General features: G+C 53.6%; 1 protein-coding gene and 1 long non-coding RNA gene across 5 annotated transcripts in view; one reads left to right on the top strand and one right to left on the bottom strand.

Moving 5' to 3' along the window:
- ACOT11 (acyl-CoA thioesterase 11) overlaps positions 1 to 17564 on the bottom strand; it is a 51672-nt gene extending 34108 nt beyond the window's left edge. The window contains exon 1 of one of the 4 annotated variants that reach the window (XM_077891883.1): positions 17380 to 17564. Coding sequence is in view for 2 of the 4 variants with exons in the window: in XM_077891880.1 (XP_077748006.1) it covers positions 11552 to 11584 (33 nt within the window). In the remaining 2 variants the exon portion in view is untranslated. Of the gene's footprint in view, positions 1 to 98; positions 220 to 4924; positions 4975 to 11551; positions 11700 to 17379 lie in introns of those variants that run through there. The other 3 variants (XM_077891880.1, XM_077891885.1, XM_077891881.1) reach the window with 3 other exon arrangements.
- LOC144310642 (uncharacterized) lies at positions 17138 to 19403 on the top strand. Its single transcript, XR_013376291.1, has 3 exons — positions 17138 to 17289; positions 17753 to 17954; positions 18558 to 19403. It is a non-coding gene; the product is annotated as an uncharacterized LOC144310642 (long non-coding RNA).
- The last annotated feature ends 233 nt before the right edge of the window (positions 19404 to 19636 follow it).

The following is a 19636-nucleotide window of genomic DNA, read 5'->3' as shown; positions in this document are numbered from 1 at the left end:
GCACAGAGGCCGGTAGGGAACACAGCAAGCAGGAGAGAGGAGACAGAAGGGCACTGGGCAGAGGGAGAAGTAAAGGGGCAGGAAGGGGCCCCTCCTACCTCGGCTGCACACATTCCTCAGGCCTGAGCTGCTTGCGTAGCAGCCCTGCGGGAGGGATTCTGGCCACTGCCGGGACTTCCTGCCCCAGGAAGCTGGCAGCCCGAGGCCCCTCTGAGGCCCCTGCTGCTTCTCTAGTCCCTGCAGGCCCTGGCTGAGGGATGGGGTCTGATCCTTCCCCAGCAGGTTGGGCCCGCCCTCCCACCCTTGGGCGGGAGGGCCCCCGGATGCCCCCACTTCTGCCCGCCCTGGGGTCTGCAGTCCCCTTGTCTCTTCTCTCCAGCCTCGCCCAGCTTTCCCCCACACAGCACACTAACTTTTTCTCCCCCAAAGTATTCAAGAAACTATTCCGAAGCAGAGGAGTGGCCAGAGTGAGAGCTGGGACTTTATCCGCAAACGCATTCCTTACACTGGCAATGAGTGAACCAGGCCCCAGAACAGGCCTGGCCAAGGAACACCAATTTCAAGAGGCTGCTTCGAAGGCCCGGAGTGGCCGGGTCAAAGGGTTAGAGCCCCAGAACTGGGCCTGGGCTCTGGCAGAGGCTGCTGCGCTGAGCAGGTGCACTGACGGTCCTCTCTGGGCGCATGCCACACTCCACAGCCTTCCCTCAACCTCAAGTTCTCCAGCTGCAGGATGGCCTTCTCATCCCTTTATCCATGTGCCCCACACGGTCTCAGAGGAATCTGAGAAAGATTTGTTGAGGAAAGGATGATCAGGTGAACCTCAGCAAACCTCACTTTCCACATCTGTAAAATGGAAGTAACGTTATCACAAACAGGACTCAGTGAGATTATATGTGCAAGGTGCTTGGAACAGAATCTGACCCAGAGAATGTAATTAAAAAGGCTCAGTTCAGGGCACCTGGATGGCTCAGTGGTTGAGTGTCTGCCTTTGGCTCAGGGTGTGATCCTGGGATGGAGTCCCGCATCAGGTTCTTGCAGGGAACCTGCTTCTCCCTCTGCCTGTGTCCCTGTCTCTCTCTCTGTGTCGCTCATGAATGAATAAAATCTTTTTTAAAAAAGGGGTCAGCTCTTCATGTTATTAAAAATCCACGCATTGATGAGCAACACAGGAAATCATGCTAGCCAGCAGGAGTCTGCACAGTCCCTGGGGGTGAGAGAGACCTGCCATGACTGGCTGGGTGGACTTGCAAGAGCCCACACCAAGCTTGAGGATGAGGACCCAGGCTTTGGGAAGACAGGAAAGTGGCAGGGGAGCTCCAGCAGAGGTGGCATCAGACAGGTCTTTCAGCCCTGCTCTGTGACAATCACTGCCAGTTGAACACGCCATCTGTCTACCAACCACCAGGCTTCACTTCAGCCATGAACCAAGATGTTGAACAGGCAAAGTCCATGACACTCCACAGAGGCCTCCCACAAATATCCACACACAGTCTAAGCATACGCGATAGTTGCTGGGAGACCTCCTTTTCCGGGCCCCTGAAAGGCTCAAGACCCCCCTCACAAAGGTATAGAAGGCAACAATCACTGGAAACCAGCTCCGGCTCACTAGGAACAAGGCATCCCAGGCGCAAGGGAAGAGATCCTGAGGCGAGAATGGACATATTCTGTGCATTTTGTGTTTGCGCAGACCCAGAACATTGTAAACGCTCAGTAAAAAATGTGAAAATATGTTAAACTGAACCAGGAGGTGTCTCTAATGGAGTATCATTTGTTTATTCCATTCAACATTTGATCAAATGCCTGGAATGAAGACACAAACCTGGTTCCAGATGGCCACCTGAAAGGCTGTAACCTATAAACATAAGATCAAGCAGATGAAAGGAACAAGATTCATGGTATCTGCCTGCATTTGGGGTTTTCTGTCACCCTCACTTTGTTTTAAGTTATATGGCTGCTGGGGTGGCTCTAGCTTATTGGCTGGATCTACACAAGCAGCCTCACAATTTCATGTGCCCATAACAGGGACTGATTCTTGCAGAAAGCTTCTGGTGTGGTGAGGGTGGGGACATGTTTAGGGCAGGAACGATTCAGTGACTGGAAGGAGGCAGCCTCGGGCTAGGGTGTAACTAGCAGCACAAGGCCCAGCCCTGTGAGGGGGGAGGTGAGGGGGGTTTGCTTGGAAGGACAACAGGCAGGAGGGGGACCATGAGGGGGTAAGGCTATATGTGGCCTGGTGATGGGGTCTCAGGCGACACAGCTCAGGGCTGGCTGGGTCAGAGGACAGGAGGGTTCGGTAAGAGAGAAAACCAAGACAAGGGGCACCTGGATGCCTCAAGGTCAAGCCCATGACCCTTAATCTCAGGGTTATGAGTTTAAGCCCCACATTGGGTGTAGAGATTACTTAAAAAATAAAATCTTAAACAAAAAAACCACAAGACCAAACTGGGGTGCATGAGATTAGAAAGAGGGCAATTCTAGCTGGGAATCAACATCAATCTTTTATTAAAACTTCCACTCATTCCTTCAAGATGCTAGGAATATAACATTAAATGTGTTCCCTGATGGACAGATAATAAAATAAGCAAAGAAACATGGTCATTTTAAAAACGAAAAGAGCTGTGGGAAAGAGCGGATGTGATGAAGAGAGAAGGTGGTGGAGGCGGGAGATGCAAATCCAGCCTCCGCAACGAAGGAGGCTTCAAGGCCCAGACCTGAATGAATGATAAGCAGGAGCAGTCATGCAAGGCTCCGCTGGCACAGGGTTCCAGGCAGGGGAACAGAGGGTGCAAAGAGCCCGAGGAGAAACGGGGACAAGCCTGGCTGCCAGAGGAACAGCAGGGTGGCAGGTCGCAGCTACCCCCAACGCCCTACCCATGTAGAGCAGAACGGTCACCCAGCCAAGTCCTGTCCAAATTCCTGACCCACAAACTCTCAAGATACAATGAAATGGTTCTTGTTTTAAGCCACTGTGTGGGGGTAGTTTTTCATACAGCCACAGTAGACAGAACAGACATCATCCAAGGAGAGAGCAACGATGGAGCTATTTAGAGGTTGGTGGGAGGGGAGGGAGCAGGCTACAGAGGAAACCACAGGGAACTGGGTGAGGTGGAAGGACACTAAAGAGGGTGGATCTCCAGCAGGGTGCCTGCTGGTCAGGTTGCTGAGCAGTCCCAGCAGACAGGCAGAGAAACTCTAAGGGGGTGGAGGGAGGTTAGGGAGAGGAGTCATGGATTAGGGACAGGGTGAGAGGCAGAGAGGTGGAAGGAGGGACCACAGAAAAGTCTTGCAGAGATTTTACTGGGAAAAGGAAGCAAAGAAACCAGGAAGTAGTTGGAAGGGAACATGGGTACAGGAAAGTGGTTTTGATTGCCTAGAGTCTGGGAGATACCTGAGGGCTCCTCTGGAGGCTATGGGACACAGCCAGTAGAAGAGGGATCTCCCCAAGCCAGCGAGCTGCCTACAGGTAGGGGCTGCCCAAGAATTCCCCCGGCAGAACCTTGAAGATCCTGTTTTCGAAATCTACGGCTACCATCTATTGTGTACCTACTATGTGCCAGGTCTAGTTCTTGGGGGCCCTTGAATTCTCAAGTCCACTCTGAAGCAGGAGTCCCCATTTATAGTTAAGGAAAAGGAATCTCAGACAGGGAACATGGAAGGATCCACAGGAAAAACATAGCCGGTAAAAAGCAGAGGGAAGGGGTGCCCTGTTGGCTATAGGATAGAACACACAACTCTTGATCTCGGAGTTGTGAGTTCGAGCCCCATGTTGGGCATAGAATTTATTAAAAAAAAAAAAAAGAAGAAGAAGAAGAGGGGACAGTAGACTTGGGTTTTCCTGACTCCAGAGCCTGGCAGGGGTGCTCCAGGGGGGACACCAGCCCTGGAGGCAGACTAGATCATATAGCCCATGGGACTTCTGAGACAGAGCCTGGCACTTTGGAGACCCTCCATGAATTGCCTTCCAGGTGATATGGAGAAAGAGCTGGAAGTGGGATGGTCTCTGAGCAGTCCATCCCACCTGAGCTGTAGGGATCTCAGCATCCCGAGCACCATCATCACTCCCACATGGCCTATCCAGAGGGCCTCATGGGCTCAGAAGCCCATCCTGGTCTTTTGTCTGCCTTGCTGAGAACCAGTTTGCATGGTGAGACATACCTCTTAGTCTTAAATGAGGGGGGTAGGGAATCAGTAAACTCTGAATCCCAGGAGGCCCTGGGGTAGGGGTGGGGTTGCTGGGAGCAATGCTGGGCCAGCCCCTTCCCTTGACCCAGAGTCATTTGGTCCTTGGACCCCTTCCTGTCTCTAGCCCTCCTTCCCCAGGCACCCCACTGCCCTCAAAGCCTATAGGCACATCACTCAATCCTAAAACTTGTTGTCTGTATGTAAAGGCCAGCATGGCCCTAACCTGCATGACACAAGCAGCCTCACGGGACAGGGCTCATTACTACCCCCACAGCCCCATGTTACACACAAGGAAACTAAGGCTCAGAAAGAGTAGCTAGGGCAGCCTGGGTGGCTCAGCGGTTTAGTGCCTGCCTTCAGCCCAGGACGTGATCCTGGAGTCAGGGATCGAGTCCCACATCAGGCTCCCTGCATGGAGCCTGCTTCTCCCTCTGCCTGTGTCTCTGCCTCTCTCTCTCTCTCTGTGTGTGTGTCTCTCATGAATAAATGAATAAAATCTTAAAAAAAGAAAGAAAGAAAGAAAGAAAGAAAGAAAGAAAGAAAGAAAGAAAGAAAGAAAGAAAGAAAGAAAGAAAGAAAGAAAGAAAGAGTAGCTAGCCACTTGGCCAGAACCAGCTAGTCTTCTGACTCTAGACCACCCATTTGTCCCTCCCACAGCAACAGAGGGTAGTATCCTTGGAGAAGGACAGAAGCTGGTCTCCCTACACCCTCCCCAAGGAATCAAATGGAAATCGAGACCCACCTGGTTCAGCTCAGCCCTGGAAACGCTGTAAACCTGAGGCTGCTTTAGGAAGGCTTAAGGGCCACTCCCCTTCCCAACCTCTGACCACTTTCCAGGCTTAGGAATGGGCCACACCTGGCAGGGCCACACCCCCAGGGCAGATCACAGCCGGTTCCAGAGGTCACAAATAGGACAGCAGGGAGGAGTGGAAAGGTCAGGGGCGGGGAGCATCCCACCCTGAGGAATGGGGCTCTCGGGACCACAGCAGAGGGCCAGGGGGTGCCAGCCTGCCAACTCTCTGCGCTTCTGAAAAACCAGACAAGATAAAGCTTTCATGGTGCTTCCCAGACTGCAAAGTGGGTGCACACATGAGGAGATGGGAGACTCCTCAAGCACAGGGCCACAGCTCCCTGGAGTCCCAGTGTTTGCCGAATAAAAGTTGTTATGTATTTAGATCACACAGCGTGAGGTTTTGATAGACAATATATATTGTGAAATGATGACCACAATCAAGGGATTAACACATCAATCAACTTAGAGTTCCCCTGTTTGGGGCGGGTGGGGGGGGCAGAGATAAGAACACTTGAAATTTACTCTCTTAGCAAATTTCAAGTGTGTAACTCATTGTTGTTAACTGTGGTCCCCATGCCATACACCAGGTCTCCAGAACTTACTCATCTTATAACTGAAAGTTGGTGCCCTTTGACCAACATCTCCCCTTTCCCCCATCCTGGGCAGAATTTCTTCAGTACCTACCATGTTCCAGGCCTTTGTATACATTATATAATGGCTTTGTGTCCATAACATTACGTAATCCTTGCCCAAACCTTGTGAGGCACAGTTAGGCCCCTTGCACAAAACAGACCTGGGCTATCTGAGGGACTTGCCTGAGGGCACCACGTCCCGTGCTGGGATTTTGCTTTGCTCACTTCCAAAGCTGCGTCTCTGAAACAGATGCTTAATGCTTATGTCTGCTGACGATAATGACTTAATGTCTGATTTGCTGAGGGCAAACTATTACTATGGAAGAAGCTCCAGGCAGGACATACATATTACCTGGACAAGGGGGCAGGAGAGGGACTCCTCAAGGTGTCACTCCCAAATTCTCTCACCGTTGCTGGTATAACGAGCTCCTCCCCACATCTCACACACAGATGTCTCTGCCTGGGCCAGGCTTCCTGACCCAAAGAAGGCCAGGCCAACCCACCACTCCCCCAGGGAGCCTGCCTTGCCCCTAGGCTGGTGAAGGGCCACCCTGGGCTTCGCTCTCTCACAGCCTGGCCACACTCTGCTGTCATCAGTGGTTTGTACCTCTCTCTGTCTCCCCATCAGCCTGGGGGCACCTGAGGGCAGGTCCAATCTGACTCATCCCAGTGTCCCCAGAGTGCCAGACTCACTGCCCCGATGCCAACTGCTACCCACAAAGAGGCTGCTCCTGAAGAGTGGCAGGAGCTCACAGGCCCACAGCCAGGGAAACAGCAGAGCCTCAGGCCGACAGCACCATCTGTCCCTGAAGGCACAGGACAGGGCAGGCACAAGGCAGGGGTGTGAGTTCCTCTGCTTAGCCAGGTCGGCCCAGGACAAGGAGAAGTGCCATGGCACGGGGCCCCTGCCCAGCTGTAGCTTAGGCCCCGACGAGATTTGAATTCTCCAACTAGCTCAAAGTGGCTCAGTGCTAGAGCCTTGGTTCTCTTTCATCTGTAAAGCCAGATGAATACCACAAGCCTAGCAGGACTGGTAGCAGGGCTGCCACCTAGTAGGTACACAGCAAGTTCGTCTTTACCACCTCATCCAACCAACTGACCCTGTGTTTGAAACACTGAGGAATCAGAAGTCCAGATGAAATGAAAAGAGAAGGACCAATCAACATCTACCACGGTTGATTGTGTGCCAAGCTCCGCACTCCTCCAGAGTCATTAATCTTGCCAATGCTCTGGCAAGATCTACAGGAACAGACCTGGTTCACGGCTGAGGAAACTAAGGACTCAAGGGTAAAGTGAGTTAGTATGTCTAAGGCAGATCTCTAGACTCATGAGCAGCTGTCCAGAGGTGCTGGGGATGCCAGCATGGCCCGGCCTGGACCAAACACAGGTGAAGGGCAGTGGTGCAGCCTCCTCTAGACCGCTGGTGTGTGTGAGGGGGAAGGTGATCAGCCCCGGATGTGCATTATCAGTGTGCGAAGGTACACAGGGGAGGCTGTGATGGAGTGCGTATGAGTGTGACAGCGAGGCCATGTTTTAGATGCAAAGCAGTTCCAGATGTCTCCCTGGCCAGGTCAGGGGCTGGGAAAAAGGTCTCAGCCTGCCAGGTAGGGATTCTAAGTCTCTCACCAGCTTCATAAGCCCAGGCATATCATCTTACTTCTCCATGCCCTGCCTATGGGGGCTGAGCCTATCACCCACCTTCCTGTTGTGAGGGGTCAGGGAATGGATGGGAAGGTGGCCAGGACCTTCGTGGGGGGCTGCCTGTCCAGAGCGGAACCATGACAATGTGTTTCCCTAGGTCTCTGAGCTTCTCTGAGCACAGTGTGCAGGACCACGTACCTTGGCACTAAGCCTGAGGACCAGAGCATCCCCAAGCACCACACGGTCTGGAGGGCAGGACAATACAACTCCTGGCGCTCCAAACCCCAAACCCTGCCTACCAGGCCCAGACACCTAGCCCGAGGCATACTACTGCCTGCCTGTCTCAGCCCCTCCCACCTGCTCTGCCCTTGCTTGCCCCTATCCAGGCCACACTGCCCCCCACTCAATAGCTCAGAGGCACCAAGCCCCATCCCAAGCCTTGGAGCCTACAAGTGAATGCCATTCCCTCTGCCTGGAATACCCTTCCAGCCCTTCCTCTGGCTGTCTCCTTCTCAGCTGCTAGGTTTCTATTCAGTTGTCACCAGCTCAGAGAGCCCTCCCCTGACCTCTCTCATTATTCTCTCACAGTTCCCAGAGAGTTTAATGTCAGCAGCGCCACTTAATAGCTGTGTGACCTTGGGCAAGTTACTTAACCTCTCTGTCTCCATTTCGTCTTCAACACGGGCATAGTAACGTTATCTACTCCACAGAGTTGTTATAAAGGATAAACAAGTTAATGCATGCTTGGCATGCAGGGAGCGCTTATATGGCATTTACGCTCATCATTATTACTGTTCATGGCACTTGGCACAGATTTGGATTGTGTATTTACTTGACTACTTTCTCACTGTGTCTCCTTCATTAGCTGTGAGCACCACACAGCAGCCTGGGTTCATCCCAGAGTACTTAGTACCTGCCATGTGCAAATCCCTGTGGAGGGAACAAGCAAAATTAGTATCACATCCTGAGGAGACGCCATTAATTCTGGGAGCAGGCAGGCAGGATGCGGATGGGTAGGGGAAACGATGGCTGAGCTGGGTTTTGCAGGATGAAGAAGAGTCCTCCAGACAGACTACAAACCCTAAAGGCATCTGTCCATGGCTGAGACCAGGGTTCACATGCAACTCCTGAACAGGCTGAAGCTAAGTGGCTAAGTGTCTGAGTCCTGCCTCTTCCTCCAGGAAACCTTCTGGGACCACTTCAGCACCCTTCTCCCATAGTCACTCATTCATTCACAAGTTTTTGCACTCACACTGTATCATAGGCATGCCGTTTCATTCCTGTGGGTGTCCCTCCTCTACCACAAAGCAGGGCTCTCAAGGCAGACAGGCCCCTGCCTTTTGCTGTCAGGACCAACCTCAAGATGGTGCACAAACCCTTCCCAAAAGTCCAAACTGTCAAGGCTGGTGGAGGCCTCAGAGAACACTCAGAGAGGGGGAGCACATGGACCTAGGTTACATATGAGCAATGGGGTAAAGATAAGATTCTAATCGAGGGGTGGCCAAATGCCATGCTTGAAACTTCCTCACACTCTGTACTAGACCCTCAATGAGGCTGCGCAGCTGGGCTGGGGAGAACCTCCAGCTGTCCTCAGGTTCAAGGTGAAGCAGGGGGATCCCCGTCAGGAGTCGGTGATAACATGTAAGTTCATGTATACACGAATATGGGCACCAATTCCTCTTGCTCTTTCCGATCTTCCACCACCTGTTGGCAACACTACCAGGGTTCAGGGCCTTCCAAGGAGAATGGGGATCAACAGCTCTATCACCTCTCCCAGAGTAAATAAAGTTCTCAGGAGGTAACCTTGACCTGGCTAAAACGGAAGCTGAGCAGAGGTTGCCAGTCTCCCACTAGGGTACCAGCAGATCACTACCAGCCCAGGAGCGTGGGACTCAGGGCCCAGTACAGACAGGCACCCTGGATGGGGAAGGGGAGGGTCTCCACTGAGAGAGGCAAGGGCTGAGACAGGACAGTAGGACCTTTCCAGCACTAGCAGCCAGGCAATCAGCGCTCCCCCGCCACACCTTGTGCCCTCAGCTTGGCAGGCTTACCACCTCACTCACTCATTCACATGTTCCAAGAGCTTGCTGGGTGCCCAGGGGCAGGTAAGAGTCAGAACCATCTAACTCCAAAAGATTCACTGTCCACAGTGCCTGGGATGCTGACAAGGGCCCCCAAACCCTGTGAAGCAGGGCTGTGGGCTATCTGTGTGCCCCTTTCCATTCCCAGTTAACCTGGCTTTCTGTGTCCCCAGTGAAGAGAGTTTGGTGGGGTTTTTTATTTGCTTGCTTTTCATTAAAAACTATATATATATATTGCTTTTTATAGTTTTATGCTTTAAATATTTTATTTATTTATTTGACAGAGAGAGAGAGAAGCACACAAGCAGGGGAAGAGGCAGAAAGAGAAAAGAGAAGCAGGAGCAGGATCCCTGCTGAGCAGGGAGCCTGACCCAGGGCTCGATCCCAGGACCCTGAGATCATGACACAAGCCAAAGGCAGATGCTTAACCGAGTGAGCCACTCAGGTGCCCCTATATATAGTTATCTCTGTAAAATGATAATGATAATGATACATCCTTTCCCCACAACCTTCTCCTCAATTATTGATGGGGATCAATGGGGAGAAATCATGAAGGGCACAAGAGAAGACACAGCCCCATCTGGAATATGTTGTCTGTGCCACGCTCAGGAGATGGGGAGCAGGAGGCCCTGTGGCCCAGATCCCACCCTTGGCCTCACTGAGAAGCTCCGGTGCCCATCCATTCATTCATTAGGCATTGCTGGGGTTCTGACCATGCCCAGGCCATCTGCTGGGCACAGCGAGAGCAGCCTCCTGGAACTCCCTGGTGGAAGAGGTGGACATACACGTCAGGGGGAGACGGAGCTAACACAGAGGCTCCCTGTGCCCTGGGAAGTCTGGGAAGGCTTTCTAGAGGAGTCAGCATCTGAGCTGAGATCTAAGGGCTCAGAGGTAACTCTCCAGGGGGTGGGGGAGGAGGTGGGAGACTAGGGGCCACCCGAGCAGAAAGCACAGTAGGGACCACAGTGAAGAGGAAAGAACCAAGGTGGTATACCAAGGCAGTGGCAAGCAGTTCGGTTCAGCTGCCACACTGAATGCATAGGGGTGGGGAGGGTGGAACGAGGAGGGAGAAGCAGGCAGAAGCAGGTTTTCAAGATCTTTCTGTGTCAGGTAAGGAACATATATGTTACACTGAAGGCAGCTGGCTGAGCAGGTGTGGAATAAGCACATTTATCTATTAGAAGCATCCCTCAGTGGAGGGAGATTGGACAGGTGGGATGTGGAATCGGAGAAGCTGGGAGAAGGTGCTCTGGCCAGTGGAGAGGGTGCTGAGGTCTAAGCTGGGTGGCACTCAGGCAGATGGAGGGGGGGATAGGTAAGAAATGTATTTGCCCCTGCCCCCTTTATTTTATTATTTTTTTAAGATTTTATTTATTTATTCACGAGAGACACACAGAGAGACAGAGACATAGGCAGAGGGAGAAACAGGTTCCCTGCAAGAAGCCCAATGTGGGATTTGATCCCAGGACCCCAGGATCACGCCCTGAGCTGAAGGCGATGCTCAACTGAGCCACCCAGGCATCCCATCCCTGCCCCATTAAAAAGGCGTTTCCTGACAACGTCCTCAGAGGACAACCCCCTCTGTGCCCAGCACAACCTTTGCCAGCCTGTCCTGAACCCTTGTCCTGTTCACCAGATCAAAGGCTCCTGCCAGGTGGGTGATGAGCACTTGCCTCCATCCCATGCCTCAGCATCTAATCTCAACTCCAAAGTCCCTGGTGAGACATCCCAGGGAAATGTGGGCACCCTGCAGACACCTTTCCAACGCCCATGCCTGGTCCTGAGCACCGGAGAGAGGTAACCTCCCAGAGGCTCCCAGAGCTCGTCCTGCCACACTTGCACTCTCCCTCTTACACACACCCCGACCCTGTAGCTCCTTTCAGCACCACGGCCTCTGAGCCCCAAACCCTATCCAGCCCTGAACCCCACAGAGGCATGGGCTCGGATGTCCAGCAGAAGCCACACACGCAGCCCCGAAATAGCATTCCAGACAAGGAACTTCCCCGCAGGCCCCCCTCCCCCCAGCCCTTGGGGCAGCTGATGGCCCCGGGCTGGTTTGGGGATTGCTGCTCCCGGTAAACCAGCCCAGGACAGAGAAGATACAGAACTTCTGACTTAGAATGGAAACTCCAATTCTCTTTCGGGATCTCCACTCCCCAGCACCCCCACGCCCTCACCCCCACCCCGTGGGCCACCCCGCAACCCCCAGCCCGCCCGCATACCCTGCGCAGGTGATTTCCCACATTCTGGATCATCGTGGCTGAGACCCCGCCACCCCGTGGCGCCGCTGGCAGCACCCTGTGAGAGCCGCGGGCCACCTGAGCAGCAGCCCGCTCCGCCTCCAGATGAAGCCTGCGGCCTCTCCTCCCTCCCGCTCCTCCTCCTCCCCCCACTCCTCCTCCCCCTCCCGCTCCTCCTCCTCCCGAGCCCCCGCCCCTCCCAGCCCAGCAGTTATCACTCAGGCCCGCCTCTCCCCAGACTGCCCTCTGCCTGCCTTTTCCCAGAGCACCCCACTCCCAGGCTCCTGTGCCTGCCTGCTGGAGACGAAGGAGAATGGCCACCAACTGGGCCCCAGCCACATCAGGAGGCCGGGTACCCGCTTTATCCCTAGCCACAGCCAAACTTGGTCACCCCCACTTCCAGCCCCTGACAGCCTTCTCACAGGGTCTCCTGGCTCTGGGGTCTTTCCCAGGGGCCAGGAGTTTCCACCTCACAGCCCCCAGCCAGTTAGACTGGCAAAGGTCACCGGCTTCTATCTGTCCACCAGGGCTCGGGCTGGAGGGGGCAGGAAGCCAGGGAGCTGCCAGCAGCCTGCCAGGGACATATCAGGCCCACCTGCTAGGACTCTTCACCCTTGGGAGGGCAGCCCCCAAGTGCAGCCCAGTGGGGCTGTGGCCAGGGCCAGGGCACACCCCCTCCCTCCTTCAAATAAGCAATGTGACTTCTTAAAGTGACATCTGTCAAATCCCACCTCATTAGTTCCACAGGCTTGGGCCCTGTGGACACCCACCCTAGGCACTCTGTAGCCACTCCCGATGGAGAGACTGCCTTGATTCTCTCTTGTCCCTCTCACTTCTGCAAGAGGCTTAATGAGGGAGCCTTGACACTCACATTGGACTTTTCATGATGGAGCATGGTTGCTCCACCTTGGTGGTTCAGAGAAGAAGGCAGGGGAGAGCCAGGCAGGGGAGCTGGAGTGGACAAATGGTCAGGAGTGATAAAGAGCACCACACAATAACCAAGCTCCTACTGTGTCCAAGGCCTCTCCTGGTCCTCGCTCCAACCCCCCGGAAGGTAACCTTGGGGAGGGTAGGTGACACAGCCCAGGGTGCACAGCCACTGAGTGCAAAGCTGTGTTGGAACACAGGTCACCCCATCTGAGGCCTCTGCCCTTCACTGCCTCTAGCTCACGCCCCACACCTAAGGTCCCCCCTGGGCCTAAGACACCTGGCTTCTAGGCCTGAGTCTCTCACTAATGTGCCCTGTAACTCTGAGCAAGTTCCCTCTTGTCTCTGAGCCTCCCTGCTCTGGGAGTCAAGGGCTCTAATGCCCATCCCTATGAGCTCCAGCCTTTCCCTTAAAGAGCTCATGGGTCAAAAAAAAATAAAATAAAATAAAAAAGAGCTCATGGGTCTGTCAGCAGGCAGTTCAGTGTCAACAAATGAGAAATTAAAGTCACACCTTAAAGACTGCAAGACAGTCCAAGGATGGCACTGAGGGCTGGGGCAATCTAGGAGGCTTCCTGAAAGAGGTAGTGCTTTCTGGCCTGAAGACTGAATGGGCTGAGAAAAGGGGTGAGGTGGAAGGGCTAACAGGAACAGAACTGGATATAATAATAGGCAGTAAGGATCCTCATCTTGCAGAGAAAAGCTGGGAATCTGTCGAGCACGGCCTTGAATGCCAGGCAACTGGGCCGAGGAAGCCTCTAAGAATGAAGAACAGGCCCCACATGCTAAAAAGCCATGTGAAATGAACAGGACAGGAATCATGAGACCTCGACTGGGAAGGGACAGCTCATCTCACTGTACCCGGGCAGGCAGCCAGAGCAATTTCAGGGATTCACTGCACAGATGAGGGAATGAGACCTAGAAGCTTCTGGTCCCCAACCTACTCTCTTACCAGGGCTCCACGATTCGCAGATTCACTGGACTCCGTCTAATCCCCCTGTTTTACAGAGGGATACACTGAAGCCCAGGGATGAAAAGTGAGCCACCTGAAGTCTGTGAGGAAGCTGTCTGGACTCCTCATTCCTAACCTCAAGCCTATGGCCTTGTCCACCTCACCCCACAACAAGGCACAAAATAAGAGAGGCTTCAGTGAGACTTACTAGAGGACTCCCAGCAAGGTTGAATCAGTACAGTGTCAGGAACAAGCAACAGAGAGCCCCATCCCTCTGCAGAGGGCTCTCTCCTCTCTCCTCTTCACTATAGAACTGACTCGCGTCTCTTCGGCAGTTCTGTTCAGCCTCTGATTCCAGTGAGTATTTCATGGGTATCTGCCTCCCCTCCCCAACTCACCTGGGAGCCCCCCCAAGGGTCGACACCACATCTTACTCATCTCCATGCCCTCTCCCCGTCAGCCCCCAGACCGGAGCCCTAAGCATAGGAAACATGTAGCACACCTGGATGGATCACAGCACACTGGATGGATCACGGTCCTGGAAAGGTGGATAGAGAGAAGGTCTTAAGCAAGAGTGAGGTCCCCAAACGTCAGCCTGCATCAGAATCACGCAAAGGGCTTTAAAAAAAAAAAAAAGATTTTATTTATTCATGAGAGACACACACACAGAGAGAAAGAGGCAGAGACACAGGCAGAGGGAGAAGCAGGCTCCATGCAGGGAGCCTGACATGGGACTGGATCCTGGGCCTCCAGGATCACGCCCCGGGCTAAAGCAGCACTAAACCGCTGAGCCACTGGGGCTGCCCTGCAAAGGGCTTTTTAAAAATTCAGATTGCTGGGGCAGCCCTGGTGGCTCAGCGGTTTAGCACCGCCTTCAGCCCAGGGCGTGATCCTGCGGTCCTGGGATCCAGTCCCGCGTCAGGTTCCCTGCATGGAGCCTGCTCTGCCTCTCTCTCTCTCTCTCTCTCTGTCTCTCATAAAAAAATAAAATCTTTAAAAAAAATAAAATTCAGACTACTGAAAGCAAAAGCTCCAGGAGAGCCCAAGAAGTTGTATTGCTAGTAAGATCCTATGAACTGCTGGTGCTGCTGGTGCTGCTGGTCCAGAGACCACCCTGTAGGAGCCAGCGAGCTGGGTCAGCCCTCCCACTTCACAGGTGGAGAGAACGAGACCCAGAGGTTGTTGAGGCGGACTTTGACTGACCATCTCTCTCACCACCACCGTCACTGTCATTATAGCTTTTTCCACACGCCCAGCCCTGTGCAAGCACCTCAGATATGGTACCACCTTTGGGCCTCATCCTTGGAGGAAGGTACTATGATTATCATTTCTCCTACAGAGGAAAACTGGAAGCAAAGAGTCATTTGTCTTAAGTCATGTAATTGATAAGAGTTAGCATAAGGACTTGAACCCTGATCTAAGTCCAGAGCCCACGGGTGTAAGCAGCACTCTCTGCAGCCTTCTTACAGCTTATGCAGACCAAGGACTTCTCTAGAGGTGCCTGAACCCTGTAGGCTCACTGCTAGTGTGGGATGAGCTTGTGGTGTCTGTAGTGCAAAGGCCTGGTCCTCAAGTGCGCCTCTGGGGAGTCCCATATCTCAAGAAAGCCTGCCTCTTAAGCCCCGGGACCCCAGGTATTTTCTCCGGCAAGCACTTCGTTTTCCATGTGACATCCTTCCTCTGGCCCCACAGATGGGGCCCTCCTGGCTGGAAGACACATGCCTAAATTCATTCTTCAGGCCCATGTCCCAACTCTGCAACCTCACTCGGTGACAAAACACAGAGAAGTAACCTCCATCTATATGCCACAGGGATAGTAGGTTGCCACTGTCTGCCATGGGGGGTCTGTCTCCCCCATCAGAGTGGGAACTCACACGGACAAGGAGTTCATCTGAGTCATCTGAGTCCGTAGCATGGGGTGTGCCCAGGACAAGGGTTTAGTGACTGAGTGATAGGAAGGAAGGAAGGAAGGAAGGAAGGAAGGAAGGAAGGAAGGAAGGAAGGAAGAAGGAACTGTTTGTTGCTGTTGTTGGAAGGAAGGGAGGGAGGAAGAAAGGAAGGAGGGAAGGGGTATAGGGTCAAATGAGGGTATGAATAAGTGAGTACATAACCAAACTCCCAGGAATTCCCTCTGCTGGGCTTTTTAGCCTTTCCAGATAGGACCACAACCTGGGCCAGAACTTGTAACTCTCCCTCACTCCACACACACACACCTACTACCGCAGCCTCCACTTACATACCTCCAGGATAGAAGGACTCACTCCATCTAAGGCTGACTGAACAGTTGAGGTCTAATTGCCACCCAGGTCTTGCCATTACCCCATGACCATGACTCTGGGTCACCCAGGACAAGGCTGCTCCCCTGGTCTATGACAGAAGGCCCAGAGATGGGAGCGCATGTCCTGTCCTCTGCCCCATCTAGACTTACTTCTTCCAATCATCTCTAGCCATGGACAGAGCTTCCTCCTGTGTCCTCACACTGGGGTTTCCTTTGTTCCTGCTGTTCCCTCCACCCTGGTGCCCTCTGATAGCTCTACCTCCCAACCCTGTCCCCCATCAAAGCCTGGGTCAAATGCACCACCTCCAGGAAGTCTTCTGTGCCCCTCCTGAGTGGGGCTTCCATTGTCCTACTCAGTCCCCTCTGTCCCCATCCCCCCCACAAACACACACACACACACACTTCACAGCCCTTCATTGCTGTCTCATGCTACTTTTTCTCTTCAATTGAGCTGATTTGTGCTAATTTATCTTTCTTGACCTTGAACGGTTGGCAGCAGGGATGGAGCTGATTCATCAGAGTATCCTGTCCCCCGCCTCCCCCTGCAAACATTCAGGGCTTTGAACATAGTAGATGCTCATTAAGTGTCCTGAGAGTAAAGGAAGGGGGTATTGAATGGGAAAGAGCAAGGGAACGGGTCAGTGAGTGAATGGAAATAAATGCGTGTGTACATCAATAATCAAATGAATGAATGAATGAATGAATGCTATCATCTCCTGTTTTCCAAGCTGAAGACTCCAGTTCCTTTTGGGGGGGGGGATCCCTTGGGCTGGGTATGGCAGAACAAAGGAAGTTGTGGGATAAATGGGAAGGGGGATAGGATGCAGGAATGAGGTAGTGATACCAGCAAGACAGGAAGTGGAGGTGACATCAACATTGCTCCAGGGCTGGGCCCCCCCCCCCCACCTCAGAACTATAGCCCTTTACAGAGAAGCTGGGCAAGAAAAGCAGTGGGAGGCGGGTTCAACAGTACAGAGGAGAGAAGACATGGGTGGCGGAGACAGGCAGGAAGGGTGCCAACAAGCCACAGAGGCCAGATGTGGGATGCATGAGCCGAGTACTGGACCTGTCCAGTCAATCCTAACCTCCGCCCTGCCTGGCGGGCTCCAAGCCCTCTTCATGTCCCTCTCTCACCACCTGCATCTGCTGGGGCTGGAACCAGCTCCTGGGCCCAGATGCTGGGGGTCTGGGCCCAGCTGCGGGGGCTCTGGACTCAGCCTCACTTCCTGGACTGGACACTTGCAGGGCAGTTGCCCTCACAGCAAGAGCTACTGCTCCCTCACTAACCCCAGGTCCAGGTGAGTCACATTGGCGGGGGCCCTGTGGACTCTGACTCCTGCGTGCATAGGCCCCTCCCAGGGCCAGCCCCCCCCCCCCCCCCCAGCCCACTGAGAGGCCCGCCCATCTCAGCTCAAGTCTAGGACGCTTCAGGCCTCAGCCTGCCCAAGCAAGCGGGCACCCGGCACCAGGTTGCATGTCTGGCGCCCAGTCCCGGGGAGAGGCAGATGTGTCTGAGCGAGGGCTGGGACCCCGGAGGAGCCAGGAACAGGAGAATCCCGGAGGGTGCGGTCCTTCGGTCCTTCACTGGCAGGGAGGCAGGGAGGCAGGGAGGCAGGGGGGCAGGGGAGGGACAGCCTGACCTGGGGGTCTTACCCTAGAGGTGGAACCCTGTAGACGCCGCAGCCCGCGGGGCGGAGGCCAGGGGAGCGTTGGAGGAGCCGCTTAGGTCCCAGAGCAGAGCCTGAGGGGGGAGGCGGGCGCGGCGGGGCGCGGCCAGGGCGAGCTCCCGCGGGCTCTGGTCCCCCCTTCCCGGCACGGCGGCGGGGCTCGCAAAGGCCAGCGCCCCGGGCCGGCGCCAGACACCCCGCCCGCCAGGCGTCAGTCCCGGGGCGCGCGAGCGGAGCCAGGGCCGGAAACGCGGGCGCCGGCGGGCAGGGTCGGTGGGGCGGGCGGGCGCCAGGGCGCGGAGGGCTACTGCTAACCCGGCTCGGCAGCCCGAGACCTCATCCCCGCGCTCCCTTCGCAGCTTTACCGAGCACCTGCTGTGTGCGGGGCCCCTGCGAGCCGGTGCTGGGGCCAGCTGCTGGGCCGCGCGCCTGTCTTGCCCGGCTGGGTATTGATGGAAAACCGATGAAAATGGACAGTTCAGAAAAGAACAAAGAAAATGAATACCATCCACGGTCTCTTCCCCCAGAGAGAGTCACTGTTAATAATTTAAATAGTTTAAGGTATGTGGGATCCCTGGGTGGCTCGGCGGTTTGGCGCCTGCCTGTGGCCCAGGGCGCGACCCTGGAGTCCCGGGATCGAGTCCCGCCTGGGCTTCCTGCATGGAGCCTGCTTCTCCCTCCTCCTGTGTCTCTGCCTCTCTCTCTCTCTCTGTCTATCATAAATAAATAAATAAATAAATAAATAAATAAATAAATAAATAAACAAACAAACAAACAAACAAATAAATCGATCAATCTTTAAAAAAAATAATTTAAGGTATGTGCTTCCAACTGGACTAGAGCTGAAAGGTGAAGCCTGCCAACTGGGGACATGGAGGCACCCCTCCCCCACACAGGGTGTCTACATGTTATATGATGTCATATGATACGATGTAAAATATACCATATGCTCATAGGCATAAGGAGCTGCCTAGGGGATCCCTGGATGGCTCAGCGGTTTAGCGCCTGCCTTTGGCCCAGGGCCTGATCCAGGAGTCCCGGGATCGGGTCCTGCTAGGGGCTCCCGGCATGGATCCTGCTTCTCCCTCTGCCTGTGTCTCTGTCCCTCTCTCTCTCTCTCTGTGTCTATCATAAATAAATAAATCTTTTTTTTTTTTTTTAAAGGAGCTGCCTAGAAAAATCTCCATCAGTATTCATGTTTGGGGGACACCCTCATCTGCACCTGACAGAGGTTGATGGTGGTCCCTGAAAGACACTGGATCTTGGGAGGAGGAGCCTGGCAGTAGGAGTGCATTCCGCCCCCGGTTGGGAGAGGTGGAGGATCAGACGTTGCAGACACCTCACAGAGGCTGGTACTTGAACCCCTGCCTCAGCCCCTCCCTGGAGGAAAGGACAGTCTGCAGACATAGAGCTGCCATGCTGCCACATCCAGGGGCCCAAGCCATGCCCAAATCACAGGATGGGGCACTTTCCCTGTCGCTTTGCTCCTCTGTGCTCTCAAAGCACCCTACAGGTACAAGAGTGTCAGGGCTGGAATGATGGGGTACCCCATGCACGGCGCTCTGCAGTAGCATGGACAAGTAGTGTGGGCCTGTCTCTGGCACAGCTAGCAACACTAATGCAGGGGCCTCGGCTCAGCAGAAGCCCCCCTGTCAGCAACAGCACATGACATCTGAGATTGCTTTCTGAGTGCAGCAAGACACTTTGGGGACACCCAGAAACACACAGGATGATGGACTTGTCAGGGAAGGAGAATTCCCACACTGGCAGGATGGCTCTGGGCTGGCATAAACCATGATTTGATTTGAATGTGGCACTACTTATAATCAAATGGTGAATGCTAGAGATATTCAAGTTATCTAAAAACAAATGACCAGGGACACCCAGCTGGTTCAGTCACTAGAGCATGCAACTCTTGGTCTCAGGGTTGTAAGTTCAAGCCCTGCACTGGGTATAGAGATTACTTTAAAAAAATTTTTTTTTAAATAAATAAAAAAAAAATTTAAAGTGACCATATTGGATATACTGTTTTGTAATCTACTTTTTTTTTCTTTCTCAACAATTATCATAAATGTCTTTCCATAATTTTTGTTTCTATATAGTATTTCTCTTTATGGGTCTTTTTTTTTTTAAAAAAAGGATTTTATTTATTTATTCATGAGAAAGACAGAGAGAGAGAGAGAGAGAGAGGCAGAGGGAGAAGCAGGCTCCATGCAGGGAGCCCGATGTGGGACTCGATCCCA

Source organism: Canis aureus, chromosome 3 (assembly GCF_053574225.1).
Source record: "Canis aureus isolate CA01 chromosome 3, VMU_Caureus_v.1.0, whole genome shotgun sequence".
In the NCBI taxonomy this organism is placed as follows: domain Eukaryota; kingdom Metazoa; phylum Chordata; class Mammalia; order Carnivora; family Canidae; genus Canis; species Canis aureus.
The sequence above is the reverse complement of the archived record's forward strand: the minus strand, read 5'-3'. Positions and strand labels throughout refer to the sequence as shown.